The 25916-nt window shown below is 47.9% G+C and overlaps 2 protein-coding genes across 6 annotated transcripts in view; one reads left to right on the top strand and one right to left on the bottom strand.

Annotated features, from left to right (window-relative positions):
- LOC118227186 (FERM and PDZ domain-containing protein 1) overlaps window positions 1-25916 on the top strand; it is a 35621-nt gene that overhangs the window by 2299 nt on the left and 7406 nt on the right. Inside the window, exons 1-9 of one of the 5 annotated variants that reach the window (XM_035417382.1) lie at window positions 3013-3436; window positions 11904-12047; window positions 21766-21870; window positions 22516-22679; window positions 22805-22907; window positions 23470-23515; window positions 24424-24528; window positions 25152-25247; window positions 25650-25775. In XM_035417382.1, the coding sequence (XP_035273273.1) occupies window positions 21770-21870; window positions 22516-22679; window positions 22805-22907; window positions 23470-23515; window positions 24424-24528; window positions 25152-25247; window positions 25650-25775 (741 nt within the window). In that variant the 5' untranslated portion in view covers window positions 3013-3436; window positions 11904-12047; window positions 21766-21769. The other 4 variants (XM_035417384.1, XM_035417383.1, XM_035417385.1 and 1 more) reach the window with 4 other exon arrangements.
- tomm5 (translocase of outer mitochondrial membrane 5 homolog (yeast)) lies at window positions 50-1326 on the bottom strand. Its single transcript, XM_035417403.1, has 2 exons — window positions 1177-1326; window positions 50-306 (listed from the first exon to the last, which is right to left on the bottom strand). The coding sequence occupies exons 1-2, from the start codon at window positions 1295-1297 to the stop codon at window positions 272-274; spliced, it is 156 nt and encodes a 51-aa protein (XP_035273294.1). The 5' UTR covers window positions 1298-1326; the 3' UTR covers window positions 50-271.

The raw sequence follows: 25916 nt of genomic DNA, 5'->3' as shown, positions 1-25916 counted from the left end.
GATAGAACTGGAATTCTGAGCCGGTTTGCGATAATGAATCACACCAAAATACGTTCATTAGCTTGTGTTTAATATAATAAAAAAGGCAAAACAAACAGATATTAGGCTACTGTACACCACATAGTTCACTGGAAGCTGCTTTTATCTTAAACGCGTATGCTGGCCAGACTTCTGAATTTCTGGATCAGTGATGCTTTTGAAATCTCCAGCTTCCGGTTCCTTATCGTCTCCCAGGAATTGGGGGCGTAGGGGCTTGGAGGTTGTGTCCACTTCATATGCTGTCCAGCTTCTTAAGAACGTAAGGTGCTACAAGGACAAGTAGAAACAATGTCATCCAGATATGCCGTATCTTACCCCTACAAAATAAAAATCTGTTATCTGTATATAATAATAATAATAATTAATCACTACTGTTATAATGATACTGGGAAATGTATTGTTTCATTATGCACAGTCCCTCATGGGTGCATTTATGTCTGCGCAATAATCAGGATGTTTCAGCCACTACACGCAATAAGATAAATGAGGATGCTGGACATTTAGTCTTATTGGTCACGTCAGCTTGTTACACCATCTACGGTTTCTTACGCAAACTTGGTATCATAAATTATATTTTATATTTCAAGATAACAATAACCATTTTATACGTGCGCTGTTGCACTTATACTTAACTGGAATAGCCAAACTGCTAGTCTTAGATGTATTTTTCTGCTCCCTACGTTTCCGTTTTTGTAAAGAAGGGGAATTTATTGGCCCCGATGTAAGACTTCTGCGCTCCTCGTGAAAACGTTTTGGGAAATATAACTGCAATGTCACAACAGCCTCTCGGGTAGCTGGTTATTCATTTCTAGTTGTGAGTAGCTTAGCGTGGCGACATTCCGAAATACTGTGTTAAGATACGTTGTCGGTAGACCCAGATAAGTAACCGCAGCTGCACAATGTAGTTACAGCCACCTATCCCGTCGGTTTAATATGAGTCAGGACCTTATTCTGACTAGCAAACGATAGTTGTAGCTATGTAGCTACAACGCGACACCTCGGCACACCCTTCAGATATTAGCTCACACTAAACCGTGCGTTAAAAACCCGTGACCGCTGGAACAGAATCGGAACAACAGAAAATTGATGCAGCCGGCTAATGTGCTCTGAAATTAGCCATCCAGGTAGGATACCTACTGACTCTGAGAAGGGCAACATAAATTAAAAAGTTCCGCAGCGATGAGATCACGTCTTCTCGCATCTTTCGCTTCATCTCCTCTGGGTCCATTTTGGGGCCCAATCCTTCAATCTTTAACATCTCTGAATTGGAGCTGAAAGTATATTTTTATAACACGAAATTCGAATGTTAAGCGTTTCTTCTGACAGCGTGTGAGCTTGTGACCTTTTCTCCGACTCCGGAAGTAGACGATTTTACACTGTACGGAATGTCATGAGGGACAAAATTGTGTATTCGGCAAAACTCGAAAGTATGCGTTCTTTTCTCAACGATGCATGAATGAAAAGACATTCTTCATTCGGAATGGATTTCCTAAATTAATTTTAAATATTCATATTTAAGAATAAAGAAACAATTAATAGCAAGATAGTTTAAAATCACAAGAAATAACATGCATTATCTTGTGGACTTTTCACTTGCTACTGTTAACAAAAGCATTTTCATTGACCTGTGGGCGCGTAAATTCCCTTTAGAAGTATCTTTGTAAATAGCAGGCATGGCTTCCTGTGTTGCTCAGGGTAATAAACAGCTGAAGCCTCAGTCCTGCTGCTATTTTTATTCAGCTGTGCATTAGTGACACATTAGTACATGGTGAGCTGGACAGCGGACATATAATCTACACAGTCAAAATCAGTCAGACTGTTTGATTTACCATTCCGTCACACATTGTGCATGGACCCAGGAGTCTTTCATTGATCACTATAAAATTTATCAAACATGCTTCTCAAAATCAACATAGAATAAACTGACTCAATTATTACCTAATTCAAGACTCATATATGAGATTATAATTTCTAGCTAAACAACAAATGCCTCTGTTGCTATATCTAATCTGCTATATATCTTTAGATAGTCTTATCTGTTACATGCATGTGATAAGCATTCTCTGACGGTATGTTTTACTTAGTGTTTCTGAGTCTGTTTACAGTCATGAGTAATCTATGGCCATTGGAATGCTCTACTTTCGGTGCCCGGAGAGGAGGGCACCCCTGTCCCTCTGTAAACTGCAAAAAAAAATAGTTTTGGCGTCACAGAAAATTTCTCAGGACACCCTTACAATTCAAGCGGTGTATTTCCTTCTTTCCACCCTGATGCATGCAGAGGTGTCAGGGAATCATCCAAACCAGAAACCAGACCGGATTCCTGAGCCCCTGGCATTCACCTTAACGCATGAAGTGCCAATCCACTATGCACAGATAAAATTATTTTCATCAGAACGCTTCCAAAGCTACTGTGTAGGAGGTGAGGGCTTTTTTAAAATAGATTATCTAAAAATGTTACTTACAACATGACCCTGAATGCCATAAATAATTAATCTCATTTACATTGTGCATTTCATGATATCAAAGCACTTTGCAGTGAAGCGGAGAGGCCCATCTCAACTCATTTAAAGATGCTTATTTAAAGTGCAGAAATTATATTACAGTGATGTTTTTATGGACCTTTACCATATCCCTCAAATATCCATTATCTTACCATAAATAAGGTTCCTACACACATACGAAAATCTCCTAGACATGTGTTTTTAAATGAACAGCCATAAAGAACACTTTTTTCCATGTTTTGGACTTTATATCAAATTACAGGGATCTAAGCCGTTAGCTGCCGACTTGACTCGAGGAATAGGAGAATATTTGTTTTGACGCTGTAAATGCTTAGCATCTGCGCGTGCAGTACACTAGCCCTCCATTTACCCGGGTGGCTGGCATAGTACGGCGCCCGCGACAAAAGTTACGGGGCGTTACCCGAGTATGCCAGCAGGTGGCGACATTGACCTACCCATTTATTCGCCGATTCACTGTAAGGGAGGATTGTTCAGTATTTTTATTGCGTAAATGTTTAATGTTGTCGTCCGTTTTTTTAAATTTTTTTTTACAATATGTATTAGGTGTGTTAATTCAACAAGACTGGACAAATTGTTTACTTAGAAAGAGGAAGTGAAAGAAAAAGAGGGGGAGATAACGAGAAATTGAGAAAGAGAAATTGTCAAGGATGAGGAAAGAGAGAGGGTGAGATGCCCGTAAGTCCGTCTAAGAGGGAGGGGGGCGAGGAGAGAGAGGCAGGCTGAGCTTAGTAGAGATTAGAGACGCTAAAGAGGAAGATTTTACTGACAGCACCCTTGGACTAGAGGTACATTTGAGATTTGCCAATAATCTCTCCATCTATTTCACCATCATACTTGGATTGCGAATAACAGCGTCCTTCAATAGACTGCACGAGGTGAGTTCTGCATTTCTGTGCTTATTAATGTCAGCCGAACTTTCCCCTGCGTGCGCGATTCAAAGCCAGGTAGGACAGCTCACCCTCCATCAAATTTGGGAACTGGCAGTTTACAGACAAATATCGGCGGAGACGGAGGCTTTTCGATCTTGTGGGTTGTTAATATATCTTGATCCCGACTGAAGATTAACTTCCAAAACAAATTAGGGCAATCAGAAGAAGACAGACATGATACATTCAATTGATTGTTTATGTATTTTTATTAGAGTTTATTTTTGCATCACCAGATATAAAGCTATAATTTAATGTATAGCTAAATTCCAGACGTGGCATATCTACACACAAATAAATAACATTTCACCTGTAAGGTGTAATAAATCAGTACGCCTAGCAGTCTTAGTTTGATGCTGCGTTCTGTTTATATTGGTCGGAACATTTGGCAACGAATTAGCTACACGAATTGGCTGCAACTAAAATGAACACACTCATAATGAAATTGTCTATCACATGACGTTATACTTTGAATAGTTTCCTGTCATTAGGATTGCGTAGTGGATATTTGGCAAATCGTTCATTACAATAAATGCATGAATGTAGGATGTAGCAGGACAACCACATTAAATTGTACGCTTCAGCTCACGCGCCGTTGGCTTCGCCAAATTGCGTCTCACCACATGGCCCGAATTAGGCCCTTTATAATTCATATTGTAGGGCAGTTTTTTGGTTGATTGATGATAACATGTTGCAGAGACGCGGTCCGCTTGCACATTTACTATTAGATCGATGTGGAATAACTGTTGGATGTACAAACAAGCCTGCCTACGGCACGTGAAGTGGGGAAGCAAGCGATCTCTCAGTCTGATGTAGTGCGCATTCTTCTTCAGATTCGCCCTTTTAAACTATTGTATTTCATAGCCCACAAGCAATCTGTTCATGCATTATGAAATACAATACTTCCATAACAATTACATAGCAATGTTCTGATTATATTACAAAAACAAAGATGGCAATTAGAAAAAAATGCACCGCAATAATCAGCGATAACAATCACATAAAAAAATCTTTTTATAATTACTCTGGGCGTGCATGCTTCCATTAGCATACACTCAGAGACAGACAATGAGGGCTTTGCATGATCCCTATGGGTGAGTTCGCTTTGCTGCTCTAAAGTAGTGCTTAAGCCATGGTGCCTGGGGCTTTGTGGGAAGCGTTCTGCCCACGCTGGGGTCTGTTTACTGGCTGTTGGGGAATGGCGTGGCACGAGACTGTGCTGCCTTCAGTCAGACCTTCATCAGCATCTGCACACAAACAAGCCCAGTCCAGGACTGAATCTTTCATTTGCATTTGCAGTGATGATCCAGGTAAGCAAAACAGGGAAGGTATGACAGGGGAAAACACAAAGTGGACAGGTTTACAGGAGCATGCTGTATGTGTGTTAGACAGACAGGTTTACAGGTGTGTGTTGTGTGTTAGACAGACAGGTTTACAGGTGTGTGTGTTAGACAGACAGGTTTACAGGTATGTGTGTTAGACAGACAGGTTTACAGGTGTGTGTGTGTGTGTGTTAGACAGACAGGTTTACAGGTGTGTGGGTTCGACGGACAGGTTTCTTAGTGCATGTTGTCCTGAGCCTGCAAAATCATAGCTGTGGCCCTTCTAATACTCTCAATGTTTTTATTGGTGTATTTAGCTGATTAAAAATGTAAAAATCTGTGGATCCGATTATGTTCCCATCATCTGTGTAGTGAGTGCCCTGCTTTGATAAACCTGGGAGAGTAACATCTGAAAATACAAGGAATTTGATAATGTGTAAAACAAAATATGTACCTTGAACTGTGCTTTCCATGTGCACCAGGAACCCTAACCTAATCTGTGTAGGAAACCACCCTGACCTCTGACCTCTGTGTGTCTGCTGCAGGCACATGCTTCTCCTCAGGGAGCGTGTGAATGCAGATCCATGCTGCTGCTCAGCTGGAGGATGCCCCTGTAATGGCTCTGCGTGAGCACGCTGAGGTCACTCATTCACCCAGCATCACTCATTCACCCAGAGTCACTCTTTCACCCAGAGTCACTCATTCACCTAGCATCACTCATTCACCCATTATCACTCATCACCCAGTCACTCATTCACCCAGCGCTGAATGTCATGGCTGCTTATTCATGTGACACTTATGCAAGGATGATGTGTGTTAGCTTTATCACTCATTTACTAGTTATGAAAGGATGATGTGTGTCAGTTTATCTTTATCACTCATTTACCAGTTATGAAAGGATGATGTGTGTCAGTTTATCTTTATCACTCATTTACCAGTTACGAAAGGATGATGTGTGTCAGTTTATCTTTATCACTCAGTGCAGTGGGAGGATTCACCAAACAAACATAACACCTCGGTACCAGGTGGGCTTGATTCGGCATGTGGGATGTTAGTGTGTGACATCAGCACTGACCCAAACTCTGCCCGGCTATTTGGGTGATACTACAGTCAACACATTTGCACAGCTTCCTTTGTGGTTATTAAGAAAGGGGGGAGGTGTTATTGGTTGCTTATTGTAAAGTTGCTTACGCTAACAACAGCACCCATTAGGAATTATCCGGTGCATCCTGAAGTCTGCTTTTGTCATCTGAAAACGTGCAGACACAGCAGAGTCTGCTTCGTGCCTCTGGGTTGTGTGGATAGCGCGTGTGATTTGGGCCGTACTGTGGAGCGCCTCTCTGGAGACGCCGTAGCCGCGTCCAGCAGGGGAACGAGCCGAATAGCAGACAGTCCCGCTCATCATCACTCATTTATGCCGTTATTTTAGGAAGGTTTTACATTTTTCATGCAGTGCAGCTGTGAGGGAGCCTAAATATCCCCTCTTTGATGTTTCTCCTCCCTGTTTACTGTTAAATACATTATTCTGAAGTGCCTCTCTCAGAATCAAAAATATAATATATTCGAATATTTTTTTGGGGGGTGGGGGGTAGGGGTGAGGGTGGGCTTGAGGTTTTCCGCTAAGCTGGGGGGGGGGGGGGGGGGGCTGGGTATTCCCAATACACTGACGGCCACTAACGGCGGTTAACGGTGACTTTACTGCAGTGATAACGCGGCTTCTCAGTAATGCGATTGTTGCAGTGATGATTTCATCCCATATTTATGGCGAGAAAGTGCGTTTTTGTTTTTTTTAATAAATAAAAATCTCGACTTCTGCTTTGTAGTGGGATGAATTTGGTTTTGAGAATTCACTGGGAATGTTACATTCAGCACCCAGAGGGCAGTTTCAGGTGTAATTGGCATCAGCGGGGCTCTACGATGAATCACAAAAGTGTACGCCACTGCGTGCTTGCTGTTTTTTATATTGACTGGTGGACTGATGCTTTGCATATGATTGACTATTATTAACAATTATGGACTATTATTAATTTCCGTGGGAAAGGTGATGAAGTATAAAAGTCACTTGTATCGCAAATAGGTTGTAATTAAGGGGGCTTGCGCAGGGATTGCCGTGTGACGTAAGCAAGCAGGTTTACAATTGATATCACCTGTGCGCGAGCGTTTTTGAGAATGGAAGAGACGCCATGAAGGGTTGTCCTGGTACGTGAATGCGAAGCATTTGATTAGCTGATTTTACGGCCATAACTATGCCTACGGCTGATAAATTCTCGTATTCCGGTCTCTTCCCTCGGAACGCGCGGGTGTTCATGTGTATTATGATGCGCAATACTTTTATGTAATCTGTACTTATTGTCTTGTTTGGTGTGACCGTCTATTCCCTGTTTTAATGAGCTTCCGAATTTCAACTTTGCGGGTCCTCCACTGAGTGCTATAGCACGTGTGTTGATTTAGCTTGTGTGTTGTACTGGTGTAGAATAGAGCTACCTGGTATATCGTGTCATTTCGCTTTCTCACAGTTCCACAAATTTACAGTGCCTGTTTGAATTCCCCAGTGTAAATCTGTAAGTTCTGTTATGTTTGATGCTAAATTTTACAGTGTTTAGCGCAACCACCGCAACATGGCGACCGGAGTTTGAGCCTCGCCAGGTCATTGGCCGATACTGTATTGCTGTAGCTTAAGTGTTTTGAAGATCACTATATGAATTTTTTTAGATTCTTACAATATCTGATGAGATTTAGTTATATTAAATAAATTTGGGTTGATACTGATCCCATGGCAGGCAGTATATGCCCTGCCAGTAGCCTAGAAAATACTGTAAGTCAGTGGAACAGTTTGATAAAGCTGGTTTTATTGGCCAATGGTGAGATGGTTTGTTCTGTAACTCTATATTGATGGTGTTGTGGCTACATATTAACACTTGAGTGCTAATATCTCTGTAGTTGATTAACGTGTTCGTCAGTGAACATGTATGCGCCCGTGTCCAAAGACAAACCGGCGCCATGCGACCGTTAAGTCTGAGAACGGAAACCGGTTCCCAGCCTGGGCGCCGGTTCTGGAAGCTCCCCTCTCCTTTGGCCCCACACACGGAGGCGGGGCAAACGGAGGCGGGGCACACGGAGGCGGGGCATACGGAGGCGGGGGCACATGGAGGCGGGGCACATGGAGGCAGGGCACATGGAGGCGGGGCACACGGAGGCGGGGCACATGGAGGCAGGGCACATGGAGGCAGGGCACATGGAGGCAGGGCATACGGAGGCGGGGCACACGAAGGCGGGGCACATGGAGGCGGGGCTTGCTCAGGCCTTTATTTTGGTGACCTTGGTGAGTTTGAGGTCATCCGGCCCACCTCCCCTTCCCAGAGTGCATTGTGAGACACTTAACATTTCCGGAGCCAAGTGGAGAAGCTGATTGGATTCTGCTTATTCAGAAAGGGAGAACTTCAGACTCTCACAGCCATTCTACACACACACACGCACACGCACACACACTCTCACACACACACACACTCTGTTATGGGTCTATTTTACACTGTTCTGTGTTCTTTTTTCCATAACCCCTCGCTTCCACTCATCCATCCTCTCCCTCACTCAATTTTCTACATTTCCTCCCTCTTCCTTTCTCCATTTCTGCATCCTGCTCTTCTCCCACACCTCCGTCCCTTCCTCATTCCCTCCCTCCCTCGCTCCTGGGCTGGGAGTTGGCAGGGATATCCGGAAGCAGTCTGTGGAATGGCTGCATTATGGGGATGCATTATTGATTGGCTCTGCTCTCTGTGGGTTCAGCCTGCCCGAATTGGCTGCCAGCATGTCTGGGCACGGTGGGGGGGGGCTTGGTGAATGAATCCCTTGATGCCCCAGGGCGATACGGGACGGGGTGCAGTGGACACCCCGATGGGGTCAGCCCATGTCCCCCGCCCGCCCCCTTCATTGTGGAGAGAGCGCTGTGTATTCCGCCTGCTTGCTGTGCCTTTGGGACGTGGGCCAGACTCAGGAAAGCATTCTTAGTGCTGTGGGTGTCCACGCCCTGCTGAAGTACATGCATCCTCACTGAATTAATAATACATTACACAGCCGATCGCTCCTGCTGAACACAGCTATGCTGGATCAGACCGCCCCTTCAGGAAGCACAGGAGCCACTGTGCAGAATGTCCTGCAGAAAATCAGCTCAAGAACACAAATGACTGACATCTTTAGTATTGTGGGTTGTGTTATACTAGGTGTCCACCCCTTGATCCTGACTGTTAAGTTTGTGTGTCCATTTACAAGGTTTATAACATAACTTAAAAAAAAAAAAAAAATTTTTTTGAAAGATCTGTAAAATTCCATTTAGAGGATTATCTGGCATGTTTGTCAAGAGAGGGCAGAAAGATATAAGGAGGGACATTCCATTTAAAGTGAAGTAATTACTCATGATGAGGGAAGGATTTATTGTCCTGTAAGTGGAGGAGGAATCCCATGTAGAGCTAGAGGAAAGTGATAATGGGAAAGGGGTTAAAGATTCTGTCGTATGCAGCATTGTGTCTTAAAAAGAGACAGAAGCACGGACCCCCCCCCCCCCCCCCCCCCCCCCCCCCCCCTCCAGTAAAGCAGCATGTTCTGATGCAGAAGCAGATCCCCAGTCTCTCCTTGTGTCTTTGAAGGGCTGCATTAAATATTCATGGTGGTGGAGCTGAAATTGGAGGGAACAGGGACTCGCTGTGCGAGCCTTTCTGTTTGAGTGCACTTTCAGTCTGATATCCCCCCTCCCGGCCCCCCCGCCCCCCCCGGCCCCCCCAGCCCCTGCCTGGGAACAGAACAGGAGGAGGAAATGGCCTCTCTCATTTTTGAACTGCTCCTCTTTTAAGTGAAAATCATGTTAGGGTGAGGCTTTCATCGGGCCGATAAAGAGCGCGTGTAGTCGCATGTGTCGGCTTCTGTGCCTCAGAACTGCTGCCGGTTAAATCAGTGCTCGCGCCCCCCCCCGCATCCTGCCTGAACCCGCCCCTGCCCCGCTCAAACCCCCCCCCCCCCCCGCGTCCTGCCTGAACCCGCCCCTGCCCCGCTCAAACCCCCCCCCCCCACCCCGCGTCCTGCCTGAACCCGCTCAAACCCCCCCCCCCCCCCGCGTCCTGCCTGAACCCGCTCAAACCCCCCCCCCCCCCCCGCGTCCTGCCTGAACCCGCCCCTGCCCCGCTCAAACCCCCCCGCGTCCTGCCTGAACCCGCCCCTGCCCCGCTCAAACCCCCCCCCCCCCCCGCGTCCTGCCTGAACCCGCCCCTGCCCCGCTCAAACCCCCCCCCCACCCCGCGTCCTGCCTGAACCCGCTCAAACCCCCCCCCCCCCCGCGTCCTGCCTGAACCCGCTCAAACCCCCCCTCCCCCCCCCCCCCCCCCCCCCGCGTCCTGCCTGAACCCGCCCCTGCCCCGCTCAAACCCCCCCGCGTCCTGCCTGAACCCGCCCCTGCCCCGCTCAAACCCCCCCCCCCCCCCCCACGTCCTGCCTGAACCCGCCCCAGGCCCGGTGCTCGGTGCCTGCAGGGGTGTATTCACAGCTGGGGGTGCAGGAGCATTTCCATTCAGGATTTAGGGGTCACAGTGATTAACACTCAAACAACAAAAATTCATATAACCTAAATGTATATTGCAGACAAAAAAAAAAATTTTTGTTACATTTACTAGCGGTCATATCCATGACAACGAGTGAGGTCTGTAGTCCTGTACGAACGTTTGGATTCAGCCTGTACCTTTAGCCTTGCTACCCCTGCGGCTTCATCCGAACGACATCATCCTGATCCCGCCAAGCATTTCGATGTCAGTCAGACGTCTGATCGATGTCAGCCGTGGAGGTTGATAATGATGCCAGTTAGTGGGGCAGAAATGAAAAGTGGTCACGTCACGATTCAACATCGATCAGCTTGGTAGCCTCGATGCAGGTCGGGAGGTTGTTTTGGGGGATTAATTAGGCTTAATGAGCACAGGTGACCATGTGCTGGAGGTACTCAGCCTTTGACCTTCATTCAGTATTCATGTTCAGACTCTTAATAATCGATCGAGCGGTGCCGTCCAGCTGAGAGGTAATAAAAACCCAAATGTCTCTGGCACTGATGGGCTGGACTGTCTGCCCCTGCTGCAGGGTGCTACAGCCTCAGGGACGTATATGCATGCAGTCATACCCAACACTCCCTGTGAAGCGCCTGTACTGTTTCCATATCCAACACTCCTTGTGAAGCGCCTGTGCTGTTTCCATACCCAGCACTCCCTGTGAAGAGCCTGTCCTGTTTCCATACCCAGCACTCCCTGTGAAGAGCCTGTGCTGTTTCCATACCCAACACTCCCTGTGAAGCGCCTGTGCTGTTTCCATACCCAACACTCCCTGTGAAGAGCCTGTGCTGTTTCCATACCCAACACTCCATGTGAAGAGCCTGTCCTGTTTCCATACCCAACACTCCCTGTTAAGAGCCTGTGCTGTGTCCATACCCAACACTCCCTGTGAAGATCCTGTGCTGTCTCCATACCCAATGCTCCCTATGAAGAGCCTGTGCTGTTTCCATACCCAACACTCCCTGTGAAGATCCTGTGTTGTCTCCATACCCAACACTCCCTGTGAATAGCCTGTGCTGTCTCCATACCCAACACTACCTGTGAAGAGCCTGTGCTGTCTCCATACCCAACACTCCCTGTGAAGAGCCTGTGCTGTCTCCATACCCAACACTCCCTGTGAAGTGCCTGTGCTGTTTCCATACCCAACACTCCCTGTGAAGAGCCTGTGCTGTCTCCATACCCAACACTCCCTGTGAAGCACCTGTGCTGTTTCCATACCCAACACTCCCTGTGAAGAGCCTGTGCTGTCTCCATACCCAACACTCCCTGTGAAGCACCTGTGCTGTTTCCATGGCTGCGGGCACAAGGTTCAAAATGGCTTTCAGGGAAGGTTCAGTTATGTATGTACAATGTGTTAAATGTGTAAAATTCAATAAATGGCTCTCACTGTCAGACTCAAGCTACAAACTGCGGGATTTGCAATGTTTTCCATTCAATTTGTTTGCAGTTCACCTGAGACTCACACCATTACAGCATGAGGTTCATAAGATGTTTCCTGTTTTCTGTTGTAAGCAGACGCTGCCCTGATTGGTTCTAATGAGCTAGAAGGCCCGCTTTCCCTGAATTCTGGCCAATCCGCGAGGAGAGTGCAGAGCTGGTGTTCGACACCGCAAGAAGGCTCTGATGTTGGGGAGCCCTGAGCTGACAGTCAGCACTAAGGTAAGTGAGTGACCGCCCTTTCCTTGTGTCTTAGTTGCTGTGGGGGCTGGTAGTCTGGCTGACGTAGCTCAGTTTCTGTGGTATGCAGTAATAATGGACCGCAGGGAGGTGTGGCAGGATGGGCGCAGGGAGGTGTGGCAGGATGGGCGCAGGGAGGTGTGGCAGGATGGGCGCAGGGAGGTGTGGCAGGATGGGCGCAGGGAGGTGTGGCAGGATGGGCGCAGGGAGGTGTGGCAGGATGGGCGTAGGGAGGTGGGGCAGGATGGGCGCAGGGAGGTGTGGCAGGATGGGCGCAGGGAGGTGTGGCAGGATGGGCGCAGGGATGTGTGGCAGGATGGGCGCAGGGAGGTGTGGCAGGATGGGCGCAGGGAGGTGTGGCAGGATGGGCGCAGGGAGGTGTGGCAGGATGGGCGCAGGGAGGTGTGGCAGGATGGGCGCAGGGAGGTGTGGCAGGATGGGCGCAGGGAGGTGTGGCAGGATGGGCGCAGGGAGGTGTGGCAGGATGGGCGCAGGGAGGTGTGGCAGGATGGGCGCAGGGAGGTGTGGCAGGATGGGCCCATTCGGGGCACGTGTTGGTGAAAGCCCCGTGGGGTTCTGATCCCAGGAGTCTGACGGGGCAGGAGCCCGACTCTGGGGCAGTGAGGTGGGGGTGCAGACTGGGGGGGGTCTGGAAGGCCAGTGAATAATGGGGCAGAGGGTCCCGTGCAGGAGGTGGGGGGGGGGGGTTCTGGCATTGTGGTTTCCCCTGCCATGCAAACGCCCCGTATCCACCCCCTGACACTGCAGGAGGATTTCCTCCGTGCAGACTTCCTTATGTATTTTTAATACAGTCTCAGTGTCGCAAGCAAATGAGGTTCTCATGGGATGTGAAGTCCATAGCAAGGGTAAAAACATTTAAAAACCTTTTGTGATGGACTTCACTTCCCATCAGCCATGGGTTACTTGTCGCACTCTCTGACTTCAGTTTAACCACTCAGAAGAGCAGCTGTGTGACCCTGGAGCCAGTCAGAACCGCCGAGACGAACGAGCAGGAAAAGGCAGATGGAACGCTGCCTCACCTGCGTTTGAACTTTAGAACACAGAAACGCGGGTGCAGTGTGTACCTGTCTCAGCACGGCTCCTTCTCAGGGATCACTGAGAGCGCATGACCTGCAGTCTCTGGACTTTGCCCCGGACTCTGAGAACCCTTCCGGTGTCGAGGGTAGAAGCTACAGGCAGGCTCTGTATGGTCACATTATCGGGTTTTAAAGAAAAGATTCACTTCACTTTCTTAAATGCATGTGTCATTTCCTGGGTTTATTGTTGAAGCCGTATGTACAGCTCGCTTCGTTTACAAGCAGGTTTTTACAGTTCTGTCATGCTCAGCCAAGCCGGCTTTCCCACTTGAGCTGTAATAAAACTCCCATCAGGCATTTCACCAGCATCTCGTTGGCAGCCTGTATGATGCTATTGCAGCGATCTATGGCACTTTGGGACCAGGGTAACGCATGCATATTATAGGGTAGCATTACTGTGATAATGGGTAGGGTAGCATTACTGTGATGGTGGGTAGGGTAGCATTACTGTGATAATGGGTAGGGTAGCATTACTGTGATGATGGGTAGGGTAGCATTACTGTGATAGTGGTTGGGGGAGCATTACTGTGATAATGGGTAGGGTAGCATTACTGTGATGGTGGGTAGGGTAGCATTACTGTGATAATGGGTAGGGTAGCATTACTGTGATAATGGGTAGGGTAGCATTACTGTGATAGTGGTTGGGGGCGCATTACTGTGATAATGGGTAGGGTAGCATTACTGTGATAATGGGTAGGGTAGCATTACTGTGATAGTGGGTAGGGTAGCATTACTGTGATAATGGGTAGGGTAGCATTACTGTGATGGTGGTTGGGGGCGCATTACTGTGATAATGGGTAGGGTAGCATTACTGTGATGGTGGTTGGGGGAGCATTACTGTGATAATGGGTAGGGTAGCATTACTGTGATGGTGGTTGGGGGCGCATTACTGTGATAATGGGTGGGGGTGGTGCTGGTAGGCGCTGTTTACTGAGCTCACAGGGAGGTTGATGCTGCAAGGTGAGCTGCTCTGATCCGGATCAATCAGTGACGCACCCAGACCCTGCTGCAGCCAGCCGAGAACAAGCCCTAATCTCATTACCCTGTCCTACACACACACCCAGGGTCATCTGTCTGCCGCGTGTGTGTGTGTGCGTGTGTCTGTGTGTGTCTGTGTGTGTGTGTGCGTGTCTGTGTGCATGCGTGCGTGTGTGTGTGCGTGTGTCTGTGTGTGTATGTGCGTGTGTCTGTGTGCGTGCATGCGTGTGTCTGTGTGTGTGTGTGCGTGTGTCTGTGTGTGTCTGTGTGTGTCTGTGTGTGTGTGCGTGTGTGTAGGGAGGGGGGGTGGGTGTCCTACCACACACTCAGTGTCATGGGCAGAGCATTCAGTTAGGGCTATAAATTATATTATGCATCAATGTAATGTGTATAATCAGATAATCTTGTAATGTAAAAACAATCATTTGATTGTTTCAATCATTCATGGTTTGCTCATGACAGTAAATCTCACATATCCAACCGATGATTGTACGCACGTCTTGGCATAAATTAAACAATAGCCTGTCTTCCAGACATTTCTCCTGTTTTAAACCTGTAAACTTTCAGCCTGTTTCTCTCCAAAGACAGTGACTCACAGGTATAAGCTTCCCCTGTAAACAGATGGTGGATGACTGTCGCAAAACAGTCACTCTCTGCCACTACAATACCCCTGCCAAAATACCCCTGCCCTCCCTGCCGTGCTGAAATGCCCCTGCCCTACTGAAATGCCTGATGAAATGTCATCTGTGTTCCTTTCTGGTTCTGATGAGGAACCTTTGAATGGAGGTTTAGGTAAGACATTAGCGATGGACCGAGTGTAAGTCTCAATGTAAGGCACAGGGAGCTTGTGATATTTACAGCTGGGTACAGGGTGCTGGATTTTGTTGGGTCTGTTAATTCTGTTGCTTCTAATTGGTTCAGGTTTGTCTATAAAAGGAACTGTTCTTTAAACAGGACAGTGCAGTACATTTTGCAAGGTTGGTGAGTAACACCAAACATGCCATTGTGGTTCTTTTTAACATTCAGACCAAAAACTTACACAACTGTTTTGTCCATCTGAGGTGGGAGGTCTTTAAATGCTATGAAGAGGGTGAAAGCGTAAGAGAAAGAAAGGGTGGGAGTGAGAGAGAGGGGGGTGAGCGAGCTGAGGGTGTGTTAAACACTGTGAATGGCATGAGGTCCATGGTGTTAGCGTCCCCCGGTCCCCTCCGAGCGTCCCCCACTCCCCGTCCGAGCGTCCCCCGGTCCCCTCCGAGCGTCCCCCGGTCCCGTCCGAGCGTCCCCCGGTCCCCTCCGAGCGTCCTCCTGTCCCGTCCGAGCGTCCCCCTGTCCCCTCCGAGCGTCCTCCTGTCCCCTCCGAGCGTCCTCCTGTCCCCTCCGAGCGTCCTCCTGTCCCGTCCGAGCGTCCCCCGGTCCCGTCCGAGCGTCCTCCTGTCCCCTCCGAGCGTCCTCCTGTCCCCTCCGAGCGTCCTCCTGTCCCCTCCGAGCGTCCCCCCGGTCCCGTCTGAGCGTCCCCCGGGAGGGGGGGGGGGGTACGCTGATGGAAGGCTGTCGGGCTTCAGCATTAAGCACAGTGGTCAGGTGAGGTTATTCAGCTGAATGACGTGCTGATGCTGTTCCAGGCAATTATCTCTGTAGGAGGGAAGAGTCGTCAAGGAGGCTGATGCGGAAATCCAAATGCCTGAAGAGTGCAGGCTCACGGAGAAACAGCAGCAATCCATTCTTTCTTCACCTTCATTTTTATCCCTCATTCTTTTATTTTCTTCCAATCCTGAGGGCCCAGTTTTGTGTCAGACAGCAGCGTTGCAGCCTCCTCCTCATCTTCCTCGCTCCGCTCCGTAGAGCACAGACATGCTCTTGCTCTCCTGTGAAACTCATCCGTCAGGCGCCGTCCCCTCGTGTTCAGCAGCCCCACCTGCTGGCGCTGTGCAGTCACTGCATCAGAGGAGTGTGTTGGCTTCATGCAGCGGTTTCTGCGGGTGGGGCTCAGGACCCGGTCCCCTACAGGCCGCTGGAGCGCATGGGACACCCTCAGGCCTCCAAATTAACCCCCCCCAACCCGTTTCTAAAACAGTTTTTATCCCACTGCCATAGGAACTCTGAACTCCCTCTGCTAATCACCTGTCCCCTGTCTGCTGTCTGTCATGCTTCTGCTTCTGTGTGTGTGATGTCTCATATTGTACTGTGTTAAACTGTCTGGGATGTCCCATGTTGTATTGTGTTATTGTGATATTGGCGTTAAATGTTGGGGCCCTGCTGTTTTTACTATTCTGTACCGCTCACAAATTCCACCAGCCTTGGCTGTGTGGTCATTAAAGAATCTGAATCTGAATCTGAATCTGTATCTGAATACCCCCCCAACGCTGTGCTGAAGTCGGCCCCACCCCCCTCTCTGTGCTAAACTCAGCCGAGCCCCACACCGCGATGCACGCCACACCACCTGGCTTACAGATTAATACCTGTGGCTTACACCTGCAGCCACACGGCGCTCTCGTGTTCTCAGTGTGACGGACTAAACCCCGCTCGTGTTTTTCATAAATTATGTCTTGCAAGCGTTTAATCTGCGTTTTACTTTTAAACTGCATGTTTCTTTTAAACCGCATGTTTCTTTTTCCGGTTTTTTAAATATCCTTCACATGGTGAACCTGCAGCAGCCTATGGCAGCCAATGTTTAATTTCTCCTGCTGGTTATACTACTCCACCCATTAGTGCAAATCCCTTACTGTAAATGACACTTTTTCTGTTGTGAAAGAAAGCCTTTTCATTCCTGAATGTGATCATATTGTCACATCATTGATGTTTTCAGAAAGAATGCATAAATAATTAATCCAGGAAAAGATTTAGCCTGTCCTCACCAGGGACGTGACTGGAATTCCTGCATTACCCCGGCTTGCAAAAAGCACTTCTGCAGCTTAGTACCATGTCGTAATTAGGTTGCATAAGGTTGTGGTGAATAACAATGTTGTAGCAATGTTTGCAACCTTTCTTCTTTACCACTCAGATCACATTGGAAATAGGTCTAGATTACACTTATCCTTTGCATCCACAGGAAAAAAGCTCTAAAGACATGTAATGACCCAACAAAATCATGGAAATATAACATTTTTACAATTTTCTATTATCTTAATAACTTTTGAAACTTTTGGTTATCTGAGGCTCTGAGTTGCTTCCTTGATTGTTTACTTGGTCTTTCTTCTTTATGGTTTGTTTTGGTGTATACTGATACAGGACTAAAGGGATTATTACTGCCTGAAGGCTAAAGGGGAGCAAAAATAACTATTTGGGTGCTCCCTGGATTGTATGGTGCTGTAGTTGGTAGTTGTCGCTCTCTCTGGTTTGTGTGGTGTTTGTATAGTGCTGTAGTTGGTAGTTGTCGTTCTCTCTGGTTTGTGTGGTGTTTGTATGGTGCTGTAGTTGGTAGTTGTCGCTCTCTCTGGTTTGTGTGGTGTTTGTATAGTGCTGTAGTTGGTAGTTGTCGCTCTCTCTGGTTTGTGTGGTGTTTGTATGGTGCTGTAGTTGGTAGTTGTCACTCTCTCTGGTTTGTGTGGTGTTTGTATGGTGCTGTAGTTGGTAGTTGTCGCTCTCTCTGGTTTGTGTGGTGTTTGTATGGTGCTGTAGTTGGTAGTTGTCGCTCTCTCTGGATTGTGTGGTGTTTGTATGGTGCTGTAGTTTGTCGTTGTCGCTCTCTCTGGTTTGTGTGGTGTTTGTATGGTGCTGTAGTTGGTAGTTGTCGCTCTCTCTGGTTTGTGTGGTGTTTGTATGGTGCTGTAGTTGGTAGTTGTCGCTCTCTCTGGTTTGTGTGGTGTTTGTATGGTGCTGTAGTTGGTAGTTGTCGCTCTCTCGGGTTTATGTGGTGTTTGTATGGTGCTGTAGTTGGTAGTTGTCGCTCTCTCTGGTTTGTGTGGTGTTTGTATGGTGCTGTAGTTGGTAGTTGTCGCTCTCTCGGGTTTGTGTGGTGTTTGTATGGTGCTGTAGTTGGTAGTTGTCGCTCTCTCGGGTTTGTGTGGTGTTTGTGTGGTGCTGTAGTTGGTAGTTGTCGCTCTCTCTGGTTTGTGTGGTGTTTGTATGGTGCTGTAGTTGGTAGTTGTCGCTCTCTCTGGTTTGTGTGGTGTTTGTATGGTGCTGTAGTTGGTAGTTGTCGCTCTCTCTGGTTTGTGTGGTGTTTGTGTGGTGCTGTAGTTGGTAGTTGTCGTTCTCTCTGGTTTGTGTGGTGTTTGTGTGGTGCTGTAGTTGGTAGTTGTCGCTCTCTCGGGTTTGTGTGGTGTTTGTGTGGTGCTGTAGTTGGTAGTTGTCGCTCTCTCGGGTTTGTGTGGTGTTTGTATGGTGCTGTAGTTGGTAGTTGTCGCTCTCTCTGGTTTGTGTGGTGTTTGTATGGTGCTGTAGTTGGTAGTTGTCGCTCTCTCTGGTTTGTGTGGTGTTTGTATGGTGCTGTAGTTGGTAGTTGTCGCTCTCTCTGGTTTGTGTGGTGTTTGTATGGTGCTGTAGTTTGTAGTTGTCGCTCTCTCGGGTTTGTGTGGTGTTTGTGTGGTGCTGTAGTTGGTAGTTGTCGCTCTCTCTGGTTTGTGTGGTGTTTGTATGGTGCTGTAGTTGGTAGTTGTCGCTCTCTCGGGTTTGAGTGAAAGCTGAAACCTGTGGATAATGTGGTGATGAGTCATCGCTGGGTCTCAGGGGGCCTCCGTACGGCACTAATGGAGGCCGGGGCTCCGCTCTAATCAGCCATCAGAGTAACATCTGTCTGCTCCCCACTCCAGCCCTGTGACCGCGCCCACTTACATCCAGCAGGGAGTGTGAGTACCTCACTCTCTCACTCACTCTCTCTCTCTCTCTCTCTCTCTCACTCTCTCACACTCTCTCTCTCTCTCTCTCACTCACTCACACTCTCTCTCTGTCTCCCTCTCTCTCACTCTCTCACACTCTCTCTCTCTCTCTCTCTCTGTCTCTCTCTGTCTCCCTCTCTCTCACTCTCTCTCTCTCTCTCTCTCACTCTCTCACTCACGCACTCACTCTCACTCTCTCACTCACTCACACTCTCTCTCTGTCTCCCTCTCTCTCACTCACTCTCTCTCTCTCTGTCTCCCTCTCTCTCACTCTCTCTCTCTGTCTCCCTCTCTCTCACTCCCACTCACTCACTCTCACTCACTCACTCACTCACTCTCACTCACTCACTTCCTCACTCACTCACTCCCTTCTCTCACTCACTCACTCACTCCCACTCACTCTCTCACTCACTTCCTCACTCACTCACTCCCTTCTCTCACTCACCCACTCACTCACTCACTCCCTTCTCTCACTCACTCACTCTCTCACTCACTTCCTCACTCACTCACTCACTCACTCATTCACCCACTCACTCACTCACTCCCTTCTCTCACTCACTCACTCTCTCACTCACTTCCTCACTCACTCACTCACTCATTCACATTTACTTGCAAAGCCTTTTAGACCCTGCAGTTGCAGTCTATGTTTCAGCCGAGGCATTTCGTGGATGCTTTTAGCCCAAGCTGCTTAGATGCGGTGCTTTTAATGTGGCCAGAAAGTGGCCCTTAGATCTACAGATAAGTAGCACTAAAATCTAATCAGTGCCATTGTAAAGATGTCTGCCACAAGAGCTGCAAAATGGCCTGTTTACAGTCCGTCACTCTCACATGTGCATATTCACTCACTCATCCATTCACTCTTTCATGAGTGTATTCAGTCATGTACTCGTCCCTTTGTTCATTCAGTTGTTCATTCATTCATATTTTCACTTCCCATTGTTGAATTTTTTGGGGAACTCTCAATACCAGTAGGTTCAGATGATCACATCTGAGTTCTATACAGGTCTTCTGACTGAAAGCCATGTTACACTGGACAGGTTTCAGGGTGCTGTGCATTTTGCAGACATCACTGATGACGCATGTGGTGTTTGTCTGTGTACTGGCTCAGTAGAGTGAGGCTTTATGTCCTTTTGGTGAGTCTGATGGACTGGGGATTTGGATACAGGCCGTCTGTGTGCAGGGTTAATGAGTCTGGCTGAGATAGGGAGCGGTTGGTGTGGAGGAGGGGGGTGTGGGGGGTCTCTCTTACCCCTCCAGAGGGACACATTTTGCAAACTGAAGCAACGCAGGCCATCAGCATGGCACTGACTTAGAGAGCACCTATTAGAGCCAGCCCCCCCCGTCCCCCGCAGCCTGATCCTCCCCCAGTCACGCTCTGGAACCTGTCCCCCCAGCCTGATCCTCCCCCAGTCATGCTCTGGAACCTGTCCCCCCAGCCTGATCCTCCCCCAGTCATGCTCTGGAACCTGTCCCCCCAGCCTGATCCTCCCCCAGTCACGCTCTGGAACCTGTCCCCCCAGCCTGATCCTCCCCCAGTCATGCTCTGGAACCTGTCCCCCAGCCTGATCCTCCCCCAGTCATGCTCTGGAACCTCTCCCCCAGCCTGATCCTCCCCCAGTCACGCTCTGGAACCTCTCCCCCCAGCCTGATCCTCCCCCAGTCATGCTCCGGCCCTCCCTATCCCAAAAGCAGGTAGGTGGGATGCCACAGGTGAAGATAACTTTGAGGCCACTGTGCATTAATTACCCACCCCCCCACCCCCCACCCCCCAGACCAACAGGATAATGTAGATATGCAAAGCAGCACTCAAGATATTTTATTTATCATAATTTAGTAAATGCTATTTTTTTAGAATTAATACTCTTCTGTAATAATTGGTAGTTGGATTGATCTGTCATTACAATGGCAGTGACCCCAGTCAAAGTCCACAGATAAAAATATGGACCATGAATCACGTTGCAGTCTGATCTCAAACTCTGTGATCACTCACAGTACCAATAAAAATGGGTATGATCAGCATGGGGAAGATATTGATACTGTACTCAAAGAGGGCCCTGTATTGATTGATTTCTGGCTCAGAGCGCTGTAAAGCTGGAAGGAGCTCCTGTAACTGAATCTTACCTGTTATTTTATTCCACCAAGCTGAAACTGATTTTATTTTTGTATCTGTAAAGAATGAAGCGAATCATGTTCTGCGCAATGTTCACAGGGATGCTTGTAGACAATGTGCTCTCCTGCCATTTTTTCATCTGCAATTCCCTCTGTCTCTTGTGAAATCTGGTAACTCAGAGAAATATAAATAAAATATGTATTTTTAGAACATGTTGTCAATATAAAGCACATACAGAATGTATTAATTTAGAATATACATTTAAGTACATAAACTTTATGATGTTTGTGTTGTGTTGACGTACAGTATATGGTATAGATCCATTGTGTTGATGTACAGTATATGATATAGATCCATTGTGGTGATGTACAGTATGTGGTATAGATCCATAGTGTTGATGTACAGTATATGATATAGATCCATTGTGGTGATGTACAGTATGTGGTATAGATCCATAGTGTTGATGTACAGTACATGGTATAGATCCATAGTGTTGATGTACAGTATATGATATAGATCCATTGTGTTGATGTACACTATATGGTATAGATCCATAGTGTCGATGTACAGTACATGGTATAGATCCATAGTGTTGATGTACAGTATATGGTATAGATCCATTGTGGTGATGTACAGTATGTGGTATAGATCCATAGTGTTTATTTTAAGTGTGGGGGGCGTGTCCTCCTGTCCCGCAGGCACATGGAGGAGCAGGAGAGGAGCCGGTCCCCGTCCCGCAGGACCAGCCGTGTGGAGCAGGTGGTCGGGCGATGGCTACGGCGCTCTCGAGAGTCCGGCAGCAGGTCAGTGCTCACCTGGAAACTGTTTGTGACCTTTCACCTGGAAACTGTTTATATGACCTTTCACCTGGAAACTATTTGTGACCTTTGACTTTGAAACTGTTTATATGACCTTTCACCTGGAAACTGTTTGTGACCTTTCACTTGGAAACTGTTTATGTGACCTTTCACCTGGAAACTGTTTATATGACCTTTCACCTGGAAACTGTGTTTCTGTCTGTGACCTTTCACCTGGAAACTGTTTCTGCGACCTTTCACCCAGAAACTGTTTCTGTGACCCTTCACCTGGAAACTGTGTTTCTGTGACCTTTCACCTGGAAACTGTATTTATGTGACCCTATATAACTCTAACTCTAACCCTAACCCTTCAGATTGTACCTAACCCTAACCCTTCCCATACCCTCTTCATTCAGATTATTATGTTATTTTTAAGGTCCGCTGTATCCAAGGTGTGCTGTGGATGTAATATGTATGCAATTCATTGTCGGTTACTCTGGATGACTGTCTGTGTGAAATGAAGGTAACACAGTGGATGACTGTCTGTGTGAAATGAAGGTAACACAGTGGATGACTGTCTGTGTGAAATGAAGGTAACACAGTGGATGACTGTCTGTGTGAAATGAAGGTAACACAGTGTGATATTTACAGAGAGAGGACACAAGGGGACGGGAAACCTGGTGACTCTGGCGGGATGGACCAGCGAAACTTCCCCATCAGGGTGACGGTACAGATCCTGCGGGACCCCCTGCTGGACTCCCACGGATTCAGCCTCTCCTCCCAGCCCCCCATCCTGGTGCGGGACGTCTCTGTGGGTACGGGCCATCTGTACAGGGGATTTGCGTGTGTGTGTGTGTGTGTGTGTGTGTGTGTGTGTGAGAGAGAGAGGGAGGGAGGGAGAGAGAGAGATTTAGCTTGCCTCTTCATGTGTGTGCCTCAGGTGGCCCAGCAGATGGGAGACTAGCTCCAGGTGATCAGGTGTTAAAGATCAACAGCGTTGCCATAGAAGACCTCTCCTCAGAACAGGCTGCTGACATCATCAGGTACCGCCCACACTGTCTCAGGCCATCTGTACTGTGTCCAATAGGGATTCACCTTAATATGTACTGTGTCCAATAGGAATTCACCTTAATCTGTCCTGTTCTGCATGCTGCTGATCTCTGTATCATTCCATATGTGATATGCAAGTCCAAGACCATCCCAGTCACAAAGTGATGTCATCATCCAGTGACTGTGTTTATTCAGAACCTTTTTTATATACAGGTGCTTCAGAAATATTCTAAACTTCAGATTTTAAATCTGAATGTCTACTGTGAAAAGGCACAATAATAAAAACAGTGATACAATTTTAATTGAAAAACGTAGTAACAATAAAATACCATGCACCAACAATAAAAAATGATCTAAAGTGTATATATAATGGGCTGCTGGATGGCTCACTTGGTTAAGTTGCATATCATCAACATAAACATGGAAAGAGATTGCTCTGTGTGAGGAAACAAAAAATGAAAAACAAATTAGCCCCAAAATGAGCCCTTGAGGGATGCCATAACTAAAAAGTGCCTCCTCCAATCACTCGTTCTCTGCCTCTCATTTCCTCTTCAGGGAGTCAGAGGACTCGGTAACCATGACGATTCTCAGGCATACCGTGGTGAGTGTCTGCCATGTCCCGGTTTGGGGGGGCCGGGGGGGGGCGGTCCCGGAACCCTGAACCCTGAACCTGCCGGTCCTCATCCCCCAGTCATTGCTCATTCTCACAGCTCAGTGATGCCATAGATGGAGCAATAATTGACTGTTTTTACACTGTCTGCTTATGCAGTATGATGTAACATGATTGTTGCAGTTTGGGCTGAAAGTAGGGATTCATTTAGGATTAGAACCCATGAACAAAGGGGTTAGGATTAGAACCCATGAACCCATGGGCTGGACTAGTGGAGTCTCTAACCACAGTGTCTCTAACCACTACACTACTGGTGCCTGTAAGCTTTGGCTTGTAATCCTGGCCTTGTGTTTTTTTGGATTTAGAAAAAAAGATTTGTTTGGATTCAGCAGAAGTTCTCATTATGCACAAGACTCACACCAAAAAATACGATGGACATAAACCAGACATATCTGAAGTGTGTGTGTTCCTGAGTGTGAGTGTGCAGGTGTGTTTGTGTGTGAGCCTGCAGGTGCAGGTGCGTGTGTATTTGTGCATGCGTGTGTTTGTGTTTGTGTGTGCGTGTGTTTGTGTGTGAGCCTGCAGGTGCGTGTGTGTTTGTGTGTGCGTGTGTGTGTTTGTGCGTGAGTGTGCAGGTGCGTGTGTATTTGTGCATTCGTGTGTTTGTGTTTGTGTGTGCGTGTGTTTGTGTGTGAGCCTGCAGGTGCGTGTGTGTTTGTGTGTGCGTGTGTGTGTTTGTGCGTGAGTGTGCAGGTGCGTGTGTGTTTGTGTGTGAGCCTGCAGGTGTGTGTTTGTGTGTGAGCCTGCAGGTGTGTGTCTGTTTGTGCGTGCGTGTGTGTGTGTTTGTGCGTGAGCGTGGAGGTGTGTGTGCAGGGGATGATGTGTGAATTTCCCTCCAGGGGCCGAAGTCTTCCTTCATCACTGCGGAGAAGAGGGCGCGTCTCAGGACCAATCCGGTGAAGGTGCGCTTCGCAGAGGAAGTGGTCGTCAACGGCCACTCTCAGGTCAGAAACGCTCCTCCTTCCTGCTTCATGCCTCCTGCTCTGACACGGGGTGAGAAAATAGACAGGAACATCATGTCATCACCTTTCACAGAGAAACCAGAGAGGAGCTCTCCACCAATCACAGAGCATGTCAGTAAGAACTAACACAACAAGCCCAGCAGTGATTGGTGGATACTTTCGTGCTATACTTCTGGGATCCCTTTATTGTTGAAGGTAGTCTATGTGAAAAGTACGGCTGGGCCCTCTGCAGTTATATAGATATACTCCTCCAGAAAACCACACAGGAGTCCTCCATTATTTATCAGTCTGTATGAGTGATCATTCAGCTCCACTTCACTCAAGCAGGGATTAATGAAGAGAAATCAAAATAAATTACGGAGAAATGAAAGCTGGACGACAGTCTCATAACTGCTGCAGAGTCAGCGAATGAACTCTGCTGAGACTCGAGAAGCGTTATTGACTACCTTCATCCGTGCGTCTCTGCCATTCCAAATCTTGCCTTCACTCAGGACCTGTTTTCTGTTTCCTGTTAAAAGCAGCATGTGTGTGTGGTCGTGACAAGAGCATTCTGGGAGTTGCCGTTCTCAATCATTTCTGTGTTGATTCCCCCCTCACCCCTCCAGGGAAACTCTCTGCTCTTCCTACCCAACGTTCTGAAGGTCTACCTGGAAAACGGACAAACAAAGGCCTTCAAGTTCGAGGCCAACACCACAGTGAAGGTAATCCAACCTAATGCGTGTATCTAATCCAGCCTAATGTGTGTATCTAACCCAGCCTAATGCTCCAGTGTGTGTCTAACTCACCCTAATGCATGGTTAGGGTTAGGGTTGGGGTCGGGTGCAAGGTGGAGAGGGTTAAGGTTAGAGTCGGGTGTGAGGTGGAGAGGGTTAAGTTTAGAGTCGGGTGTGAGGTGGAAGGTTCCGGCAGTGCTGGTTGGGTTAGGGTTAGGGTCTGGTACAAGGCGGAGAGGGTTAGGGTCGGGTGTGAGGTGGTGAGGGTTAGGGTTAGGGTCGAGTGCGAGGTGGAGAGGGTTAGGGGTTAGGATCAGGGTTAGGGTTGGGGTCGGGTGCGAGGCGGAGAGGGTCTGTCCTCACAGTGTTTGCTATTCCCGCCTCTCCCAGGACATTGTGCTGACTCTGAAAGAGAAGCTGTCCATCCACTGCATCGAGCACTTCGCCCTGGTCCTGGAGCAGCAGTACAGCATCAGCAAGCTACTGTTCCTGCACGATGAGGAGCTCATCCAACAGGTACTCTCTCTCTCTCTCTCTCACACACACATACACACACACACACACATACATACACATTCAAGTATGCATACATAAACACTCTCCATCTATGATAACACAGACTGACCCAAACTGAAGCCACAACCATTTATGATGCAT

This window comes from Anguilla anguilla, chromosome 5, assembly GCF_013347855.1.
Source record: "Anguilla anguilla isolate fAngAng1 chromosome 5, fAngAng1.pri, whole genome shotgun sequence".
NCBI classification, from domain to species: Eukaryota; Metazoa; Chordata; class Actinopteri; order Anguilliformes; family Anguillidae; genus Anguilla; species Anguilla anguilla.
The sequence above is the reverse complement of the archived record's forward strand: the minus strand, read 5'-3'. Positions and strand labels throughout refer to the sequence as shown.